This window comes from Anabas testudineus, chromosome 5 (genome assembly GCF_900324465.2).
Source record: "Anabas testudineus chromosome 5, fAnaTes1.2, whole genome shotgun sequence".
NCBI classification, from domain to species: domain Eukaryota; kingdom Metazoa; phylum Chordata; class Actinopteri; order Anabantiformes; family Anabantidae; genus Anabas; species Anabas testudineus.
In genome coordinates, this window is record NC_046614.1 from 1,445,949 (window position 1) to 1,465,886 (window position 19,938).

The 19,938-nt window shown below is 40.0% G+C and overlaps 1 protein-coding gene across 2 annotated transcripts in view; it reads left to right on the plus strand.

Moving 5' to 3' along the window:
- fbln2 (fibulin 2) overlaps positions 1 to 17,987 on the plus strand; it is a 65,866-nt gene extending 47,879 nt beyond the window's left edge. For both annotated transcript variants that reach the window (XM_026344606.2, XM_026344605.2), the window contains exons 9-17: positions 3,040 to 3,174; positions 5,062 to 5,199; positions 6,626 to 6,769; positions 7,176 to 7,304; positions 8,652 to 8,777; positions 9,535 to 9,651; positions 12,781 to 12,909; positions 13,945 to 14,068; positions 16,471 to 17,987. In XM_026344606.2, coding sequence (XP_026200391.1) covers positions 3,040 to 3,174; positions 5,062 to 5,199; positions 6,626 to 6,769; positions 7,176 to 7,304; positions 8,652 to 8,777; positions 9,535 to 9,651; positions 12,781 to 12,909; positions 13,945 to 14,068; positions 16,471 to 16,831 — 1,403 coding nt within the window. In that variant the 3' untranslated portion in view covers positions 16,832 to 17,987. The remainder of the gene's footprint in view (positions 1 to 3,039; positions 3,175 to 5,061; positions 5,200 to 6,625; positions 6,770 to 7,175; positions 7,305 to 8,651; positions 8,778 to 9,534; positions 9,652 to 12,780; positions 12,910 to 13,944; positions 14,069 to 16,470) is intronic.
- The last annotated feature ends 1,951 nt before the right edge of the window (positions 17,988 to 19,938 follow it).

Sequence of the window (19,938 nt, forward strand, 5' to 3'; positions counted from 1 at the left end):
TTTTAAATTTGACAAGGGATTTACAAAGCAGTCACTGTGCAAAATTGATACTATGGCCAGACAATGTGTGAAGTGAATGTGTGCAGTATCAATGGGAGTGAAACAAATCTTCATTTTGTTAAAATTAGATTTTAGACTCTAGACTTAATTCAATTTAATTCAATTCAATTCAATTCAATTTTATATGTATAGTGCTAAGTCACAACAGAAGTTATCTTAAGGCACTTTACAGTGTTTAAATTGTATTAAGAATTATATATAAACCCAACAATCTCATTCAAGCAAGCATTAGTCAACAGTGGAGAGGAAAAACTCTCTTTATAGGAAGAAACCTCGGACAGACCCAGGCACATGGTTAGCGGCCATCTGCCTTGACTGGTTGGGGGAAAGAAGAGAGAGAAAAGAACAGCAGGTAAACAAAAACAACAAGCAGAAAGTCAAGTTTCTTGAAATGACATGGCTACATAGTCGTTCTATTTTCTTTCCTGCTTTTTTTTTTTTTTTTTTTTTGTATATGTGCCAATGTCACCACCATCTGTCAACCATCTGGTTCCAAACCAACCTAGTTTTGGTTGGAATGCCCCAGAACTTGGTTTGCAAACGAGCGTTCAAGTGTTTCTTTGCAGACTAAAAAGCCCTGTCAGTCTGCCATGAATGCATTTGCAGTTCATGTGGTAATCATCAATGTTCATCATTGGCAGCCCAACACAGAAACAAAGCTTTTAGCTTTAGGTTGGTCGTTACCAGCTCCCAAGGAAAATACCTGGCCCGCAAGTTTCTAACTGTGTCTAAGTTTGTTTGCTGTTTAGTGCTAAAAATAGCTGCCTATTGCATCTGGAAAAGAGATTGCACTGAAGTTGTGGATGACACCAACAACAAAACAGTGAGCTGAAAGACAAAAAAAAGCTCTTTTGGGGGGGTCATTAGATGTGCAGCTTAAAATACAGTCTCTTGAAGTATTGAGATGTTGCTGTACACCAAAGACACTTGGGTTTAAAATGAATTGATGGATATAAAGCAGAAAGTTTGGAATGTAATCTTCCATTTGATACTATGCACAGCATAATTTTACTGTAAATTAAAGTAAAAAAAAAAAGAATTAGTTGCAAATACCATGATTTACTTTCTGACATTACAGATCTGTTGGTTTCTTCTTTTTGGGTGTTCAATCTATTCTTCATCAAATGAAATGCATGTTTATTTTGGTTAAGGTTTGCTGATTGTCCAGACTAAAGTCTTCCACGTTTCCCCTCTGAACTACTATGCTGAGTTGGCATAGTGTTAGCAGAATAGTGTGGACCATTGTCTAGTTGCATGATGAAGGTCCTCACATTTAGTTTCAGTGAAAATGTTTGTGTGAACCTCTCAATTCATCCTGCTGCTACCATTATGAGTTTTATTATCAATAAAGATTAGAGAGCCTGTTCCATGGGCAGCCATGCAGCACAAGCTGTGATACTACCTGTATCATGCTTCGCAGATGTGCTTGTTTGGTGTGAATCGTGAGCAGATCCTTTCTTCTTAGACACTTTGGCCCTTCCATCACATTGATCATTGTACATTTTATGGACTGTGTCAGTCGATGAAACTCATTTGTATAGTTCCTTATCAAATGGTGAATTGTGATACACGTGCTCTGTGGGGGTTGTTGGTGATTTTTTGGTTTTTCTTCACAGCTTCACAGTGCTTCTGTCATCAGCTGTTGTTGTTTTTCTGGTCTGACCAGTTAAGAGTGTATCGCTCAGTACTCCAACGGTTTCTTTCTTTTTTGGGACATTTTAAATTGTGATTGTAATTAAATGTAAACCATCATATTTGTCACAGACACATTATCACTCACTCGTCTGCTCCACAGGTAAAACACAGCCAGTTTTTATTACAGCGTTGTATGCTGTACATTCTGTTAAACTACTGCCTTCACAGTTCGTGTTTGGAAAACCCATACCTGCTCTGCATCCGCCATCCACATTTATTTCTAAATGAAATCTGACCTGTAGCCTTGTTAAACACCTACAATATATTGTAGGTCTTGTAGGTTTTATTGTTGTGGTGTACAGGGGTCTGTGGGTACGCTGCCTCATACACAGCAAGCTCTGATTCACAAACTGTGTCTTTACACCTGTCATGGTGTAATTTTTTCTCATGCTGATCCCTGTACATCTCAATATTAAAACCACCAGGTAGCTTAGGGTAATTGTGGTTGGTGTAGTCACTTTACAACTCATGTAGGTTGTATGGTATCCAAGGTTCGCAGCATCACTTGTCCTATTCTGAAGTGCAAAACACCCAGCCCCAGTTTACCCATTACAAATGACTGTGGTCAGTTCACAGCAGTGCTTTAACTTCATCAAAGTTAAATTTTAGCCAAAGACAATTATTGGTTGGGCAGTGTTATTTCAGACACACCAACTTCCCACACCTCCACCCACAAGAGTGTTTATAATGATTTTGCCCTTGGTCACAGCCATAGAAAAACTGAACAAATCAGTCTTGCTCTTCCAGTACTTCCAGAGGGGACTGTATTCTCTGTGGGTTCATCACTATAAAATTTTACATTACACAGAACAATTTGACCTATTGGTAATATAAAAATATTAAGTGGTTCCGCTTTAATCTTCAATACCACCACAAAAAACAGTGTCCGTCCTTGATTTGAGATGAAATTATCTCAGTGTCCCTGCTGGCCTGCTTTTGAGCATTTAGATGATGAAGACCATTTTTCTTTTTGCACAAACATGGCTTTTGTGTTTTCAGTTAAATCTTAAAGCAAAATATGTAATTTCCTGTTATGCCTCAAACTCCTAGATATGAGAATGACTTCCTTTGTTGGTATTGTTTGTATGTGCAGAGGTATTTTTTGCTGACGTTCATGTGCTACTGACTCACTCAGCCTCAGTGACTCTCAGGGGCAGTTTTGGGGAAAGAAGACATGTTCGTCAACAAATTCTAAAATTCTTCTTCACCTCCACCTCTTAATCATACACCCTCTCTCTTTCCCCTGTCATTTTACACATAATTACCGTTGTTCTTCTTCTGCAGATGTGGACGAGTGCGTGACCAGCACCCACAGCTGTCGGTCCAGTGAGCGCTGTGTGAACACAGTGGGCTCATTTGTATGTGAATTGCGGATCACTTGTCCTGCAGGCTACCAGCTGAGGAACAGTGTCTGCGAGGGTGAGTTCAATGGTCCTGATGTATTTCATTAAGCCAATTTACCTAGAAGTCATTTCTAGAACCAACAAAGAAGTCAGTGGAAAAGCTGAGAATGTCTTCTTTAATTTGCAGTACAGGATTTTTAGTGGTAAAAAAAACACACAACTTCTACATAAACCTTTCACCAAACAAAAGCATAATTATTGAAAAATGTAACAAAACCTGGATTTAATTAGTGTTTTTCCATTTTCCGTTTTCTGTATTGATTAAGGTTATGGAAAGATCATTATTGTGAACAATAAATATGGTTAAGGTCTGTCTTAAGCACCTAAATAATCCTGAAGATGTGTGTTCTGGATAATTTGGCAAAACTTGGTGGTAACAGGTTAACCTATGGTTTAATACCTTAAGCCCCAGTTGAATTGTTAGCTAGATAGATACTTAGTTACTACCTAGTGATACTTAGCTGTAATACATTTAGCTAGTAGTACTGTAAATATACAGTAAATATACAATACTTAAAGCATTCAGGTGGTGAGATTCGAAAGACTGCAATTGGTATATTTTCACTTCATAATACACCTTGGCAGAGATTTGTTTGTGTAGGACTGTGCTTTTCAGTGTTTTCTCACAGCAATTTATAGAGGATGCAACAACCAAGAGCAGACCATCCCCTCTGACGTAAGCCAACATACTGTGTAATGCAGATACTCGAGCCTGAACACAAATTTTAGTCTGGTCCTAATGTTTATCATCAAATCCCCTCTGGTGCTCATTCTAATTGTATCGTTGCAAACCCAAAATAATTTGTCCTTAAAGGCTCCCTCTGGAATCCACAAATGCCTGAAAACAAGACTGCAGTGTAGTACATCATGAAGGGGTGTTTAGGCTACTGGAGTGTTCTGGCAATATTAATGGCAGACAGTTGTTTTCGACTGAGGCTCTTTAACAGAAGTAGGATGTATTTAAGAAGCTTATTCTCTCCCTCAGTCGCTGTTGAGATGAATACAATCTACATTAGTTACAGAAAAATCCTCTGCAAAGTAAAACTGGTGTAAAATCAAATAGTTATACAGATAATGTTGAACAATTTTCTTTCTGACATTCCCTCCATTCTTGAATTATATGTCTGTGGTCATGAGTCAGCTCAGTCAGGCAGGCTCCGGTAAGATTTATGCTAATGTTTTTTTGGCCCAGTAGTGATGTTTGTGCTTCAGCAGATCCCCAGGTTCAGTATGTGATAAGATAATCACCTAGACATCGTTGTTGAAAGGCAGCATTGTGCGGGAGGTAAAGCACTTTGAAGATCTGTGGCTCGTGTCATCGGCACTTGGCACAAGGGAGGACTAATCAATGTAGCTAGATAATGAAGGTAATATTTAGTCGACCATCCAACAGGGAAAAAACTAATTAGCTGCATGAAAGAAAGGCATGGTATTCGTGTGACGTCGGCTATCTGTCCCTCTGATGATGACTGGTGGGGAAAAGCTCAAATTAAGATCTTCCGCCCATGTACCATGAGACGAATCTCAGAGGACCTGATATAAAGTGAAGTCCTGAGAGAAAATGGGCGCACGGCACAAAAGAATAAATCTTCCATTTACACTCTATCCATCGCTCACGAGATTCAATAACTGTCATTTTAAAAGTTTGGTTCAACTTCTGTTAATTGCAGAGCTGGAACAAGGGATATTTTCATTGGAGGGGAATTTCTTCTGGAGTTAAGTATTAACACAGTAGAAGTATCTCGGATGCTGCACATGTTTATTCTGGGCTTGAGCCACAGTGCCACCTACTGTACTGTTAACAAACTGGAAGCTCAGACTGAAGCTCAGAGAGTCGACAGCAGATTTACAACTGAATGAAAGAGTCCAGATGACTCATTACTGTTATGTTCTTACTTTACAGACATTGATGAATGTGTGCTGCGGACCCATGACTGTGGTATGGGCTTTGTGTGTGAGAACACCGTGGGCGCGTTCCTGTGTAATCAAAAACACAAGTGCATCAGCGGCTTCACACAAGATGCTCATGGCAACTGTATTGGTAAGAGTCTGTCAAGGCTCCTGTCTGCTAATTGAAACTCACAATGCAACACAACACATGACCATTAAGTAGCTAATAAAGTGTATGGTCAGTTTTATCTTCAGTCCTGAGCCAGTGCTCCTTATCCCTGTCACGCCAAAGCACAGTAAACCACTAGGTGGGGCTCGAGGGCTAAAATGAGATGCTAGGCCCCATTTAAAACCCCTGTTCATCAGGTTTTGTGTTGTGTGCACAGGTTTGTATAGTCTACTGCTACTCAGATTTAGTCTAACCACTGCTCTCTGTGGGTGAAAGCATGAAGTATGTTTGGACCCCAGCATGGTGGTTGTGTGCAGTTAGAAGTTTGCCCTGGAGTACATCATGTCCCGCTATATTTGGAATCAAAACGTTCGGTTTGGTCTGTAGCTCCAGGTCCGTATGGGACAGCTTCTGGGTCCAGATCCGGACCGCGGTCTGCCTGTTAGTTGCCCCTGCTCTACATGTTCCTCTACATGAGTGATGTGACTGTTAAATATACACTTTCAGAAAACAGTTGGCCTGTCTTAGCATAAAGAGTATTCATGGACATCTCACTTATTAGGCAGGAGGCACATTTCCACCTAATCTAGGAAATATCCCATGAGTAGTGACATTACAAACATTTACATACAAAACCATATATTTAATTGTGGTTATATTGACGATTGTATGGTGAATTATTTCTTTGTTTGGTGCAGTATCTGAATTGAACATTCTCTCCAAAACCACAACTTATACAGGTCTCTGCATGACTTAAATATTGACATGCACTGTTTCTTACCAAAGTGTGCAAAGAAACATTCTCATCTTGGTACGAGGGACTATCATGAAGTATCTTATACTGAATGTTCACCTATGGGTGCTCCTATCATAAAAGTGTCTAATATACCTCAACGTAATAAGCAGCCACACAGAGCATTCATCAGTCTTAATAACTAATCATAAGTCTTAATGACTGCCAGCAGATGATTGCACATGAACCACGAATCTGGACGCTTCCTTTGGCCTTTTACAATTGTAAACATGTCTAAGCACAGGTTGACTTTTCTTTATAGTTACTTTGTCAGTTCACATTGTGATTATTAGTCAACACCACTAAATTCAGTTCACCTCCAGTTCTTTTTTGTTACATTTCTGTTATTTTGTCCACCATCCGTGATTCTATAGTTCTTTATCCGCTTCATGGACACTGGCAGCTGAGTATTGGGGCCACTATATACTGAGAAGGCATGATTGCTGCAAACAAGTCAACAAGTAAATACACACTCCATTATTGTTCTCTTAAAATTACTGGGAGGAAATAGGTTGAGCTGTCAATCAGGATTAAACCTCTTAACAATCTCTCTCCCATAGAACTGTAATGTTTCAGTTGTCTTGAGGCTTGATTCTCTCTCTCTCTCTCTGTCAGACATTAATGAGTGCAGCAGCCTGAGTGGTCCGTGCAGCTCGGGATTTAACTGTATCAACACAGTGGGCTCCTACACATGCCAGCAGAAAGTCGTAATGTGCAGCCATGGATACCACGCTAGCCCTGATGGAGCAAAGTGTGTCGGTGAGCTTTTGACTGTTAAACACAACAGCATGGAACGTGTCAGACTTCAGTCAAATTAAAGAGATGACATTCAAAATGGGGTGGCAGAGGTGGCCACAGGGCCAAATAAAAAAAAAATCAAATCCAATAAAAAATCAAATTAATCTTTTCAGTTTTTTTCAAGAAAGACATATTTGTTATTCTATTATCCAATTAGAGATTTAGGATCATGAAAAGAGACTCAGTATCAGCAGATACCCAAATTTAGAGGTTGAGGTTTGGACCAAAGAACTTGATCAGCACGTGTTTGTGTTCATATGGTGCCTGCTGGTGTGAGCAGGAGCTTGTTGGTGTTTAACATTAAGACCCCGTCAGGTGCAGGGTGGGTTACAGAAGAGGTGCTTAATCTTTCTCTCTGCCTGTCTAGATATTGATGAGTGTCAGATGGGTACATACCGCTGTGCCGTGGGCCAGATCTGTCACAACCTTCCTGGCAGCTACCGTTGTGACTGTCAGACGGGCTACCAGTATGACGCCCTCCATAAAGTCTGCACTGGTACGTATCGCCATATCAGGCCTGTGAAATGATGACAAGCAGATTGGAGGTTTAGTCGTTTAAACAGTTTTTGAAGCCAGAGCTGCACTGGAGGCAGAAAACATCTCACTGCCTTATTTAAAACTCAGATTGCACTAGACATAAAATATATGCCTAATACAGAGGAAGGCTGTGGGATAAAGACATATACATTAGATACTCCATATAAAATGGTAACAGTGTAGAATAAATACACTGTTATACTAAGGCAAGAAAACGTGCATGTTCAATGTTTGATAGAGTTTATTTGCTGTTTACATCCAATATATTTGGCCACTTTTGGGCATACCACTAGTGTTAGCATACCCATTCCATACTGATTTAAACCAGACAGTAGCTGTCACTGAGCAGATTAAGGGGGGTAAAAAATAAGAAGAAGCAAGTGTTCATTCCACAAAACAAAACAAAAAAAAAAAACAAGCTTGATCTGTCCAAAAGAATGCAATGATTCTCACCTGGATTAATTAAGCAAATAAGTAGGAGCCTCCCATTTAATAATTACTGCATGGATGATGAAGTTATTTAACCCTAACTGATGCAGTGAGTAGCTTCTCATTTCTACATCGGTAGACACATCCTGTGGTCGTGGAAAAGATGTTAACCTGTTTCTGAAGGGTGAAATTATTGGGATGAATCAAGCAAAGAAAACAACTAAGGAGATTGTTGAAACTACTAAAACTGGGTTAAGAACTGTCCAACGGAAGAAGGTCATGTGGTCTGATGAGTCCAGATTTACCCTGTTCCAGAGGACAGGTCAGAAAAGAGGGAGGTGAAGTGATGCACCCATCATGTCTAGTGCCTACCTTACAAGCCTGTGGGGGCAGTGCTAGGAACGGGGTTGCTGCAGTTGGTCAGGTCTAGATTCAGCAACATATTTTTCTTCTTTGATGGGACGGGAATATTCCAAGAAACAATGCCAGGATTCACCAGGATCAAATTGTGACAGAGTGGTTCAGGGAGTGTAACTCTTCATTTTCACACATGGATTGCCCACCACAGAGTCCAGACCTTAACCCCACTGAGAATCTTTGGGATGTACTGGAGAAGACTTTGCGCAGCGCTCCGACTCTCCCATCATTAATACAAGATCTTGGCGAAAAAGGAATGCAACTCTGGGTGATCCAACAAAATGTTAGCGTGTGAGTTTTTTTTCTTGGATGGGCAATCTATATGTGAAAAATAAGCTAAGAAGGTGAAAAGGTCGCTTTAAAATCAGTTGATATGTGTCTGAATGAGACCTGGAATTGAGTCTTAGTCGCCCTGAGGTATGTTTCTGCTGTCTAATAGCTCCTACTCCTGCTCTGACAGATGTAAATGAGTGCTGGCGCTATCCTGGCAGGCTGTGTTCCCAGACCTGTGAAAACACCCCAGGCTCCTACCACTGCTCATGCACAGCTGGCTTCTCTCTAGCATTTGATGGCAAGAATTGTGAGGGTAAGCTAGATTTTTTGTTGTTGCTTCTAACATCCAAATGTAAATGCCGACATGTTCAGACATTTCCTTGCAAACTGTAAGTGCAGAGGTAAGCCTGTGTGTATATATATATATATATATATATATATATACACACACACTGCGTGTGTGTATATATATATATATATATATATATATATATATATATATATATATATATATATATATATACACACACACAGGCTTACCTGTCTAGCTATACTGTATACTGATAGCAGACTGTTTATACAGGTCCCTTGTAAGTCTTTTGTTATCAGTAAAAACAGTTTTCTGCTGGAATTTAATTTAATCTCCCTCTCTGGGAAGCAGAGGTATCTGATGCTGCATACATAATGGTTTCCAGGTTTAGGTGGCATTAGTCATTGGTGTCTTGAAGACTTGGTTGTGCTTCAAAGAGCAAAGCTGACCAGGAGCGTGATGCATATTACACTCAGAATGTCACAGCTGTTACTAAGGGGAACTTAATCACACTGTGAATGTTTCTCACCATTCAAAAGTAAAGCTGTGAATTTATCAGGGTTTATTAGAAAATATTATCTCAGCAACGGAATCAGGTTTTACTGCTTTTCCACATACTTGACGCCTGTGTTGCTTGAGCATTAGAAACCAGGTAATAATGTTTGAAATTCTTTTTTTTATTTTATGTCCACTCTCTGCTGCAAAAGTAAATTTTGGTCTTTCCAAAGAATTTGAACATATCTTTTCTTTCTGTGCTTAGATATAAATGAATGTGACAGAAATCCCTGCAGTCAGGAGTGTGCTAACATCTACGGCTCCTACCAGTGCTACTGTCGCCAGGGCTACTACCTCAAAGAAGACGGACACACCTGTGAAGGTATTCTGTCCTGTTACCAGGATGGAGAACAAAACAAATCTGAAAGTAATATCAACACTGGGGATGCACTGATTGGGAATAGTTGTTAATAGTGTCTCTAAGGGTATGTTTCCATCAATGTATGTTTTCAAACTTGACAGGAGAAAACACAACTAGGTTTTTTTAATGCGAAGACCAGTGTAATAGCTGGTACTGCACCCTCAGCCTGCCATGGTTTTAGAGACATTCAGCAGAACACAGTTAGATGGAGGCAGTCATGGCCGCATCAGTCACTGTCTACATTTCAGAATAAGTGAGAAACCAATACAGCTATTATACATTTCAAATATTATCACAGTGTAGGAGAGCTGAGAATAGTACTACTGGTAGAAGGTGTTAGAACAGCTCTACGGTGGCAAGAAAACCTTTTGGTTTTCTGCATTAATTTGTCATAAAATGTGCTTCGATCTTCATCTAACTCACAACAATAGAAAAACACAGTCTGCTGAAAACAATAGTACACAAACATTATATGTTTTCATGTTTGTATTGAACATAACGTGAACATTCACAGTGCAGGGTGGAAAAAGTATGTGAACCCCTAGCTTAATGACTTCTCCAAGAGCTAATTGGAGCCAGGAGTGAGCCAAACTTGAGTCCAGTCAGTGGGATGATATTGGATGTGTTGCTGAAAGCTGTCCTGCCCTTAAAAACACACACCAGTTTTGGTTTTACTGGTTTCAAGAAGAACTGCCTGATGTGAACCATGCCTCGCAGAAAAGAGCTCTCAGAAGACCTACTATGTTCCACAGCACTACTGGCAAAATATTCTGTGGAAAGATGAAACCAAAATTGAGTTGTTTGGAAAAAACACACAATGCTATGTGTGGAGAAAAAAAGGCACAGCACACCAGCACCAAAACCTCATCCCCACTGCAAAAACATGGCAGAGGAAGCATCATGATTTGGGGCTGCTTTGCTGCCTCAGGGCCTGGACGGATTGTTGTCATTGATGGAAAAATGAATTCCCGAGTTTATCAAGACATTTTGCAGGAAAACATAAGACCATCTGTCACCAACTTAAGCTCCACAGAAGCTCCACAGGATGGAGCAGGACAAAGAGCCAAAGCATACAAGTAATTCAACAAAAGAATAACTTCAACAGAACAAAATACACCTTCTGGAGTGGCCCAGTCAGAGTCCTGACCTCAACCCGATTTAAATGCTTTGGCATGACCTTAAGAGAGACATTCACACCAGACATCCCAAGAATATTGCTACACTGAAACAGTTTTGTGAAGAGGAGTGGTCCAAAACTACTCCAGATCGTTGTGCAGGTCTGATCTGCAACTACAGGAAGCGTTTGGTTGAGGTTATTGCTGCCAAAGAAGGGTCAACCAGTTATTAAGTCCAAAGGTTCACATACTTTTTCCACCCTGCACTGTGAATGTTTACATGTTATGTTCAATAAAAACATGAAAACAATGTAAAATAATGTTTGTGTACTATTATTTTAAGCAGACTGTGTTTTTCTATTGCTGTGAGTTAGATGAAGATCGGAGCACATTTTATGACCAAATAATGCAGAAAACCATGAAATTCCAAAAGTGTACAGTGTTGTTGAAAAGCAAGCAGTTCAAGTTCTGTGAATGACCTGAACTGGTACAAAGGAAAGTGGTAAAACACCAGTGCTGTAAAAAAAATGTATTTCTTTAACATTTTGTTCCTAAAAACTATTTTTCATTAATGAGTTAATACCGGCCAGCTTTTCTGTAGCAATGGAAACAAACTGTGCCTTGAAAGTTGGTGCATGGTGACTTACATGTCTGTATAAAAGCTACATGTTAGAACAAACTGTTACTATACCCTCTAATGCTTTACTGTGAAAATACTGCAAAGTCTTTCAGTACATTCAATTCATGTTGGCCAGAAAAATATTCTTTCCTTTAGAAAAGGTTTCAGTGAGGACTGAACTGAGAACACTTGGAAACTGGATCAAAAATAACACTGAGAATGTTCTTGGTAAGATCTTATATAAAATAAGATATTTAGAAGAAGCAGATGCTGAAATTAGCTGGGAAAACTTTTCGTAAACTCTATGTTACCACATTTTTATTTAGTTGCATTCAACTTATTCTAATCTGTGGCACAGTTTTTTAGATGTAGAGTAAAAATTAGATGCTTTAAGCATTTTTAAGATAGAATATGTCTTACCAGTCTGCTAGAAATGCTCATATTTGTTAAAATAGGTTTGGAGCATTATAATAATATTAACCTCTTAGGACCTGGCGTAGACATACGTGTACGACACATTTTGGGCTCTTGTGTGTGCAAGCTGATCGCAACTGTTACACAGCCTTTCACAAATAGGTGTGTAAAGAAAAGGGTGTTGCTAGTTTCTAATGCAAAATGTTGTTATATGTGTGTTATGTGTTGATAAAAAAAAATGTGTTATAATTAGTATAGTTAAAATGTAAGCATATGATGTCTTTTCTGAAAATGTTTGTGAAAAGATGATGTTTAGTTTTTATACTTCGGGTTCCAATAAGCCCAAATAGCAAACAGAATTTAAAAATGCATATCAAATTAGAGCTCGGGTCTTAAGAGCTTAAGCAATGTTACATAGTGTAGCTGTTACACATGTGCAAACTGCAGAGACAAAGAAAAAAACAAAGCCAAATCACAGCACGAGGTTGGAATTAACAATGGCCTAACTAACACTAATATAGGGAAAGGTAGTGGCCACGGGACTAACTTTAATACAGGTATCAAAATGACTGAACAAACAGCAGAACACCCGGAAAATACATACACCTGAAATCATTTGGACCTGCTGAGACATTCAACCCCGGAAACAAAACTAAAACTAAAACAACTTCGGGGGACACTGCCCCAGGTGGTCGGAGGTGGGAAATGTAACAGTAGCTTCTTTAACTGATCCAGATAATAATGGAGACTGAAAACTTCATGATGGAACCTTAAGTTAGCTACCGGAGCTAGTCCTCCAGTCAGGAAACACATGCATGTAGAACACACACACAGACAGACAGACAGACATATTAGAGTGATCCAGCTTTATTTGAATGTGCCTTTGACTTTGACACCAGGCTCTAATCCGGCTGATGATGTGTTTGTGTGTGTTTTTAACAGATATTGACGAGTGCTCCCAGAGCATCGGGAACCTCTGTACCTTCCAGTGCGTCAACGTAGCAGGCAGCTACCGGTGTGCCTGTCCTCCTCATGGATTCGTTGTGTCAACCAATGGACACACCTGCAGAGGTGAGGCCTGAGCATACAGTATTTGTACAGTGCACAGCTGAATTCATTGGAGCATGACATACTTACTCTGCAGTATGTATGCCATTACTCATTCCTGTCTTCTCTTCAGTAGAAGTTTGCAGAGTTCTTCTAAGGATAAACTTAAACTGAATAGAAACTTTGTTAAAAATGTAGGAGGTGGCTGATCTTACTGTGCCTGCCAGAAAGTCTGTATTATGTTTGTAAAACTATTTTAAAAATGAAATGGAAGGCGGTTTTTAAAAAAAGCAGCATCACATGCCCTATCACATCCCCTTCCTGGCCACAGAGCTTCGCTGTCCCTGTTTTGAGGCCTGTCATGTACAGTAGGATTCACAGTTTTTACTGTGCAGGCACACTGCAGCCGATGAGGTGCTAAAGTTTTAATGAGCATATTTGATTATATACTGTATAATGGTATTAGTGTAATGAGTATTTCTGGAAACAGAACTGAAAGAGAGCTTAACAAATGTTTCTTAGTATTACTGTTGGTCTCTGCTACATGAATCTTCTGCTGCCTCCTGCTTCATAAAGAATAGACAAGAGAGTCATGTCCACTCTTAATTTATCTCTTAACAATAAAGGGAACATGTTAAAATGTTATTTTATTTCATTTTGGGTTAAGCTAGTGAAGAAATCTTGAAAGTAGCACACAACTGAGCCACAACATTAACACCAATGGTGCCACTGTGGTGATCAGCGGTCAGCGTGGCCACTCTCACTGCTCCGTTCTTACACCCGTCAGTGATAGCAGCACTACATATTTCCCATGATGACTCCTTCCACTGCGACATTAACACCGTCAGGTGGATTTAATGTTGTGGCTGAAATGACATATTCACCACAGTTGCACAGCTGTTGGGCCTAGTGTGTGTGTGTGTGTGTGTGTGTGTGTGTGTGTGTGTGTGTGTGTGTGTGTGTGTGTGTGTGTGTGTGTGTGTGTGTGTGTGTGTGTGTGTGTGTGTTCAGAAACACTGGCGAAAGTTTTTTCCCTTTTCACCTTTTTGTTCTTTCCAGATATTGATGAATGCACAACCGGCACACACAACTGTTCATTTGGACAGACCTGCTATAACTTGCAGGGAGGCTTCAGATGCCTCTCCTTTGACTGTCCTCCCAATTACAAGAAGGTGTCGGACACGTGAGTCCCATTTATCTCTCTGCATCTTCGAAATGTTATATTTTAACATGTACCTTCTTCTGACTTCGTGTCAGACCTTGTCACAGTACAATCTAGTTAAGCCTTTGGAAAGAACAAACCAATAACATCTGTTCCAGTTATTTTGTACTGTCCTGGGCAAGATTTCCCTTTACTTCCTCTCAGTCTGTGCTCCTCTAATGAAAGCTATTGTACAGCCATGTCCTTACAGTGCAGAGCATCGCACATAAGGGCCTTGTTAGCTGAGAGCCCGTGGCAGCTGCAGAGGCTGGCTGGCAGCTGAACACGACTCCCATCGAGCAGTTCGGTAGAGTCAGATGGTTTTGATCAGCTCAGTGCTTCCTGGGGCCGTCTCTGCAGCTCTCCATGCTCTGCGCTCCACTGGAGAGAAACTGCGCACACACGCACACACACTCTTCATTCGAGCAACGGGAGGCGTCTTATCAATGTTATGAAGAGACTGAGAATTAACCTCAGTGTGGCGCTGCCTGGCTCAGCATGAAGAGACATCTTTCACCCATGAGTACACTTGGCATCTACGGACAGGCGGCTGAGATTAAAATGCCTCCTGGTCTGCTCTAGTGCCACCCTGTGATTCACTGGAACCGCTTCCAAGATACTTATGTTTGGGCATGAGTTACCCCAGACAGTAAATTCTGATGTGTGATGGATAAGCAGTCACAGAGCAGCAGAATACAGACTGGAAAATCCCTGGAAGCAGCCACTAGAAGATGCCAGCTTTTCTCCCCTGGCATGGAATCCCTGTGTATTCACAGCAGGGTGCAGTGATAGTGAGACTAGCAATGTCACAATGAAGTAATGATGTTCATAGTTTTACCTGGAAACAATAATTAAACCACACTGTCGTCTGTTTCCAGTTGCATCTGTTTTTTCCACAGTATTTAATCTGCTACACAGGATCAGATATGAAATCTACACAAACAAGCAGGATGAAAGGAGCGATGTGATACTAAGTCTTCACTGGATTGATTACTTGGCATTAATTAAACTGTGCAGTGTATGGAACTGTACCACAGACTGAACCAGATGTTTTATGTTGTGAAAAGTGACACTGCAAAAGAGCAATGACAAGCAGCCAATGTCTATCCATACTGTGGAATGTGGGGATTCATTTCCCATCTCCCCTCTGTGTCTGGTAGAGCCTGGTGGCCGCCAACTTGATCATAGATGTCTTCATAGGACCAGCTCTGTCTGGACCCAGTCTCTTTGAAGGACGTCCAAGGTCTTACTGGTGCTGAGTTAAATGGCATCTTGTCAGAATGTCCTCAGCTTTTGGCTACAGGTCACTCTGCGAGTTGAGCCAATGACATTACCTGAATCTCTGTGGGGTTTGAAGTGGGCATGGTTTCTCCCCCTCTCATTGTATCAATTAGGACTTTCAGGTACACTTACCAAGCTGTTTGTAGGTAACCCTTGTTTAATGTTGTTGAGGCCAAGTTGAGCATTGCTCAAACTCTTCTCCAGCTTGGATCACACACCTCCAGCAGGGCTGGGCCACTGTCCCACTAGATGATAGATGATTTTAGGATCACAGCACGAGATCACTCCAGCAGGAGAATCTGTCCTGTGTTCTGCAGTCAGCTGTCTGGTGAGTGACTTACTGACTCTGCAGTGAGTTCTGTGGATGGTTAGAAAGCTTAGTGCTTCTGGCGAAGCCAGAGGGCTTTGAAGGTGATTATGTTGTAGTGTCACTGGGGTGTGTCCAGGATTCTGAACTTTCAGTCCCTCTAGCTGGGTCTGTAAGGCTGAAAGAACAACATCAAAACAGCGACTTAATGACCCAATGTTATAGAAAACTAAGGAATGAATGGTGTTTAAAAGGATGTTGTTGGAGTGTTGGTTCCTGGCTACAGAGATTCCTGTGGCACAAGCTGAAGATCACAGTTAGGACACACAGTTAAGAACTGTAAGCAAGTTTTTACAGCTCATATCCTCTACAAAAGTTGTGACTATGAGAGTGTGTGTGTGTGGTGCAGCTACAGATGATGTGACTGTCTCATGTTCCACTTACTAATTACACGTACCCACAGTATTGGTATGATTCTTGTTTGACCTTGGACAGTTGTTTTGGCTGCTGCTCTGAGACTAGTGTGCTGAGAAATTCAGATGCCTCTCGCACATGTACCTTTTGTTTTGAAAATCTCCACTGCCCCTGCTAACTACCTGCTGAGACAGTCTGACATCACCTCTCACTTAATTTGTTTTCAGTTGTGCTTAGCTATAATTAAAACACCTTTCTGATAACTTTTTACAAATAAAATGCCTTTAATGTTTTGGTGTAAAGTCTTCCAGTACACTCAAAATGTGCAAACACTACATATTTGCTCATGTCTCTCTTTGTTTTATGACTCACTTGTCGCTAGACGCTGTGAGCGACTCAGCTGTCCCATCAACTCTCTAGACTGTCAGAACTCCCCTGTGCGGATCACATACTACCAGCTCAACTTCAAGACCAACATAATAATCCCAGCCCAGATCTTCCGTATTGGACCCTCCCCCGCCTACTCTGGCGACCATATTGTCATCGGCATCACCAAGGGCAACGAGGAGGGCTACTTCAGCACCCGCAAGCTGAACAGCTTCACAGGTGCAGTCTACCTGCAGAGACAGGTCCGTGAGCCCAAAGACTTTCTAATAGACGTGGAGATGAAGCTCCTGAGGCAGGGGACCTTCACCTCATTCGTTGCCAGGATCTATGTCTTCATTACATCCAGCACTATATAACACCAAACTCAGACATAGAGACCAAAACATTCATTTCATATGGTGCTACTTGGTGCTATGGTGCAGACTCTTTTTGTAATGCCTAACTAACACATATTCAGAACATCTTGGAAAGTGTTGCCAAACACAGGCAGGTTTTCTGCAGTCATATTTTCCAAGATACCTTGCATTTCTATCCTGTCACTAATGCAATTTAGCTTGCACCACTGTTGTTAAGGTCTATAAAAACTGATTGTCCATACCAACACTGGCAAAGTGGTGTCTGGGTTGGCGTTTTTGCTCTGCTCAACTCATTATAACTCATTCACTTTGACCTCTCTGTGTAAATGTTAATTAGCAAGAGAACTGAATTCTGAAGATGCGAATAAAGCTTTACACCACTATTAGTTCAGCTCACTTGTCACAGAGAAGCCCAAAATGTTATGTACAACGCACTAAACGTTTAGCAGGCAAAGCAAAAATATATATGTTTGATCACTTTTGCAGTGTTGTTAATTAAATAATTGGAATGGGGAGCACAAAAAACATCTTGTATTTGTTTTCTTTAATCTGTAATGAGTTGGTAAAAAAAAAGCTAAATGCTTTTCATGTTTCTACTTATAACACCTTTATGAGTGAACCTAAAACTACAAACCTTCAGTTAAACACGTCACAATTCATTGTGTTTTTACTCAGCATTTTAGTTATTTAATTCAGCATATTATTTCTTGATTTGATTTATATGTTTTTGTCTACTTTTGACAGTTTTGAGCCTCCTCATCCACCACCCATTTTTAATGTAGTTATAAAAAAGGCTGATCTTCTAAATAGTACATTTTGTTATATATTATTTTTAAAAAGAAATGACTGAAGAAATTCTATTTACATGACATTACTAAAAATCCACTCAGAATATTCATGTAACGTTTGAAATGATCATTTTATAGTTTTATAGTGTTATATTCCTTCCTTTAATACTGGACATATCTTTCTATGTTACTGTTTTGTAATTATCTCAGGGTAAAAAAATCTTGCAAGTTTGTATACATCAGACACATTTATGCATAGCATACAAAAATTAACCTGTATGCTGACACATGATATTTATATCTGTAAACCAATCAACAAATGATCAAAATGTTGTCATTTTCCAATAAAAATTACAAATTACATATTTTACACAGTGTCAGAGTCAGTTTTTCTTTGTCAGTGCTGTTTACCATCATTGTGTAGCGATCACTGCCTTTCTGGCTGAACAGTGAGCCTACATCCCCATCTACTGGTGAAACTGTCAAAAGACCAGCGCCTCATTGCATACTGCACTACTTTATTAAAGTCAGTGAATTGCAGTATCGTAAGTCTGCTGCTAGTTTGAAAATGAAATTCTTCATAGTAAGTGTGGGCTTCTTATCTTAAATGTTTTATCGCCTATTCCACTGCTCCACAAGGAACATTTAGTGTGTGTTACACCCTCCGACATTCCCGCCCGGAAAGTGTGTGCGCTTTGCTACCTCAGCCTATTAATACATCCCAACAGATAGCATTTCAAATGGAAAGCAGGCAGGGTGAATCACTCCCGTAAATAAACACCAGAGTCTGACCGATACAAAGTTTCAGAACATACCATCACCACTATTCATTTACTGCATGTGTTTGTGGATAAAACCAAGTAATATAAAGACAAACCAACAAAAAGTGTCTTAATAAAATGTTTCCAAGACAGAATCCTGAATACTTTTTTGGCATAAAGCCAAAACAGCATTTTACCAAAAGGTGCCCCCTCAATTGATATTTTAATGATAGTGCTGGAAATTACTGTCTGTTCAATACAACAGTTTGCACCTGATCTGTATGTGAGTATATGTTCAGGGGCTGCAACACTATACCTGAGTCTTTAATGCTCCTGAAAAATTAGTTTAATACTTTTCATTGACTTTCATTGACTTTTTAAAATGTATTTATTTATTTTCCGTGATGGTTTCCAAGGTCTATTGCTGAGATTTTTAAAGCTGCAATTATTGTTTCTTTTTGGCCATGTGGGTTCAGTAGAGCAAATTTAGCAAAACATAAAAGTGTTCTATCCAGTGACATACAATGACTTTAAAAGGTTGTTATATAATTGTCTTTTTACATCTTATTTTACATTTATTCTGCCCTGCAGGTGATAGTCTTTATGAAATTACATGCCCTAAATGGCAGACCTGATCTAATGAGTTAGCATCCTTAAAGAATTTACAATTTAAAAATATATGCAACAATTGTGACTCAAGCTAGCTGTGCCATAGGATTTACCATGGAAGTGTTTTTTCCACTGGCTTCAGTGGTTTTATATTTCACATTAAAAATAGCCGTATTGAATGAGTCTGCTTTGAATTGGAACTGAGATAAGAACTTGTTGCTGTTGTCTGAGTGTTCCCCAATGTGATCTCTCAGCTGTGAGTTTTTACTGGTGGTGCCAGGTTGATTTTTCTGTTATTACAAAACACATACAGTGCATCAAAAAAAGAAAAACCCTAGAAGCACAGAAAGAAAAGATCTACCAGATCCCAGGGCTTTCAGACTAACCATAACATGTAAGATGGAATATCGTGATGACACCCCGGTGTATTTCAGTAAATAAAGTATCATGATGCTTCATTGTGCTGTTTGTTGCAAGAAACACTGACCCACTGTGTTTTATGTGGCTGTATGACACAAAGTTTGTTCAGGAAACTGCTCAGCCAGTTCACTGGTGACACTGGTCTGTACTGGGTGGCCTCTTTCCTCTCTGCAGAAGCCCAAACACATCCGGCTATTGAGGTGGCGTCCCACACATGTAGGGGTGTGAGCTCTGGTTATCTGTGTTGTGCTTCAAAGGGTTATCAAGATGACTAAATATACGTGATGAGGTCCCACCTTGTTACGGTAACTTGAGAACAAGCAGACCTCCAGTAACATTATTGCGCTAACGCCTTAAATGGCAGCACTTCACCACATCAAGGTCGATTGCGGTTGTTTTGCTCCAACAACTTTGTTCAACTACAGTGATGAAAAGTAACTAAGGACATGTTACTACATTTTTGTTAATTTTGGATGTATGTTATGTTTTGGTACTACTAACTAAAAAATCTATTTGTGAAAAATAAATA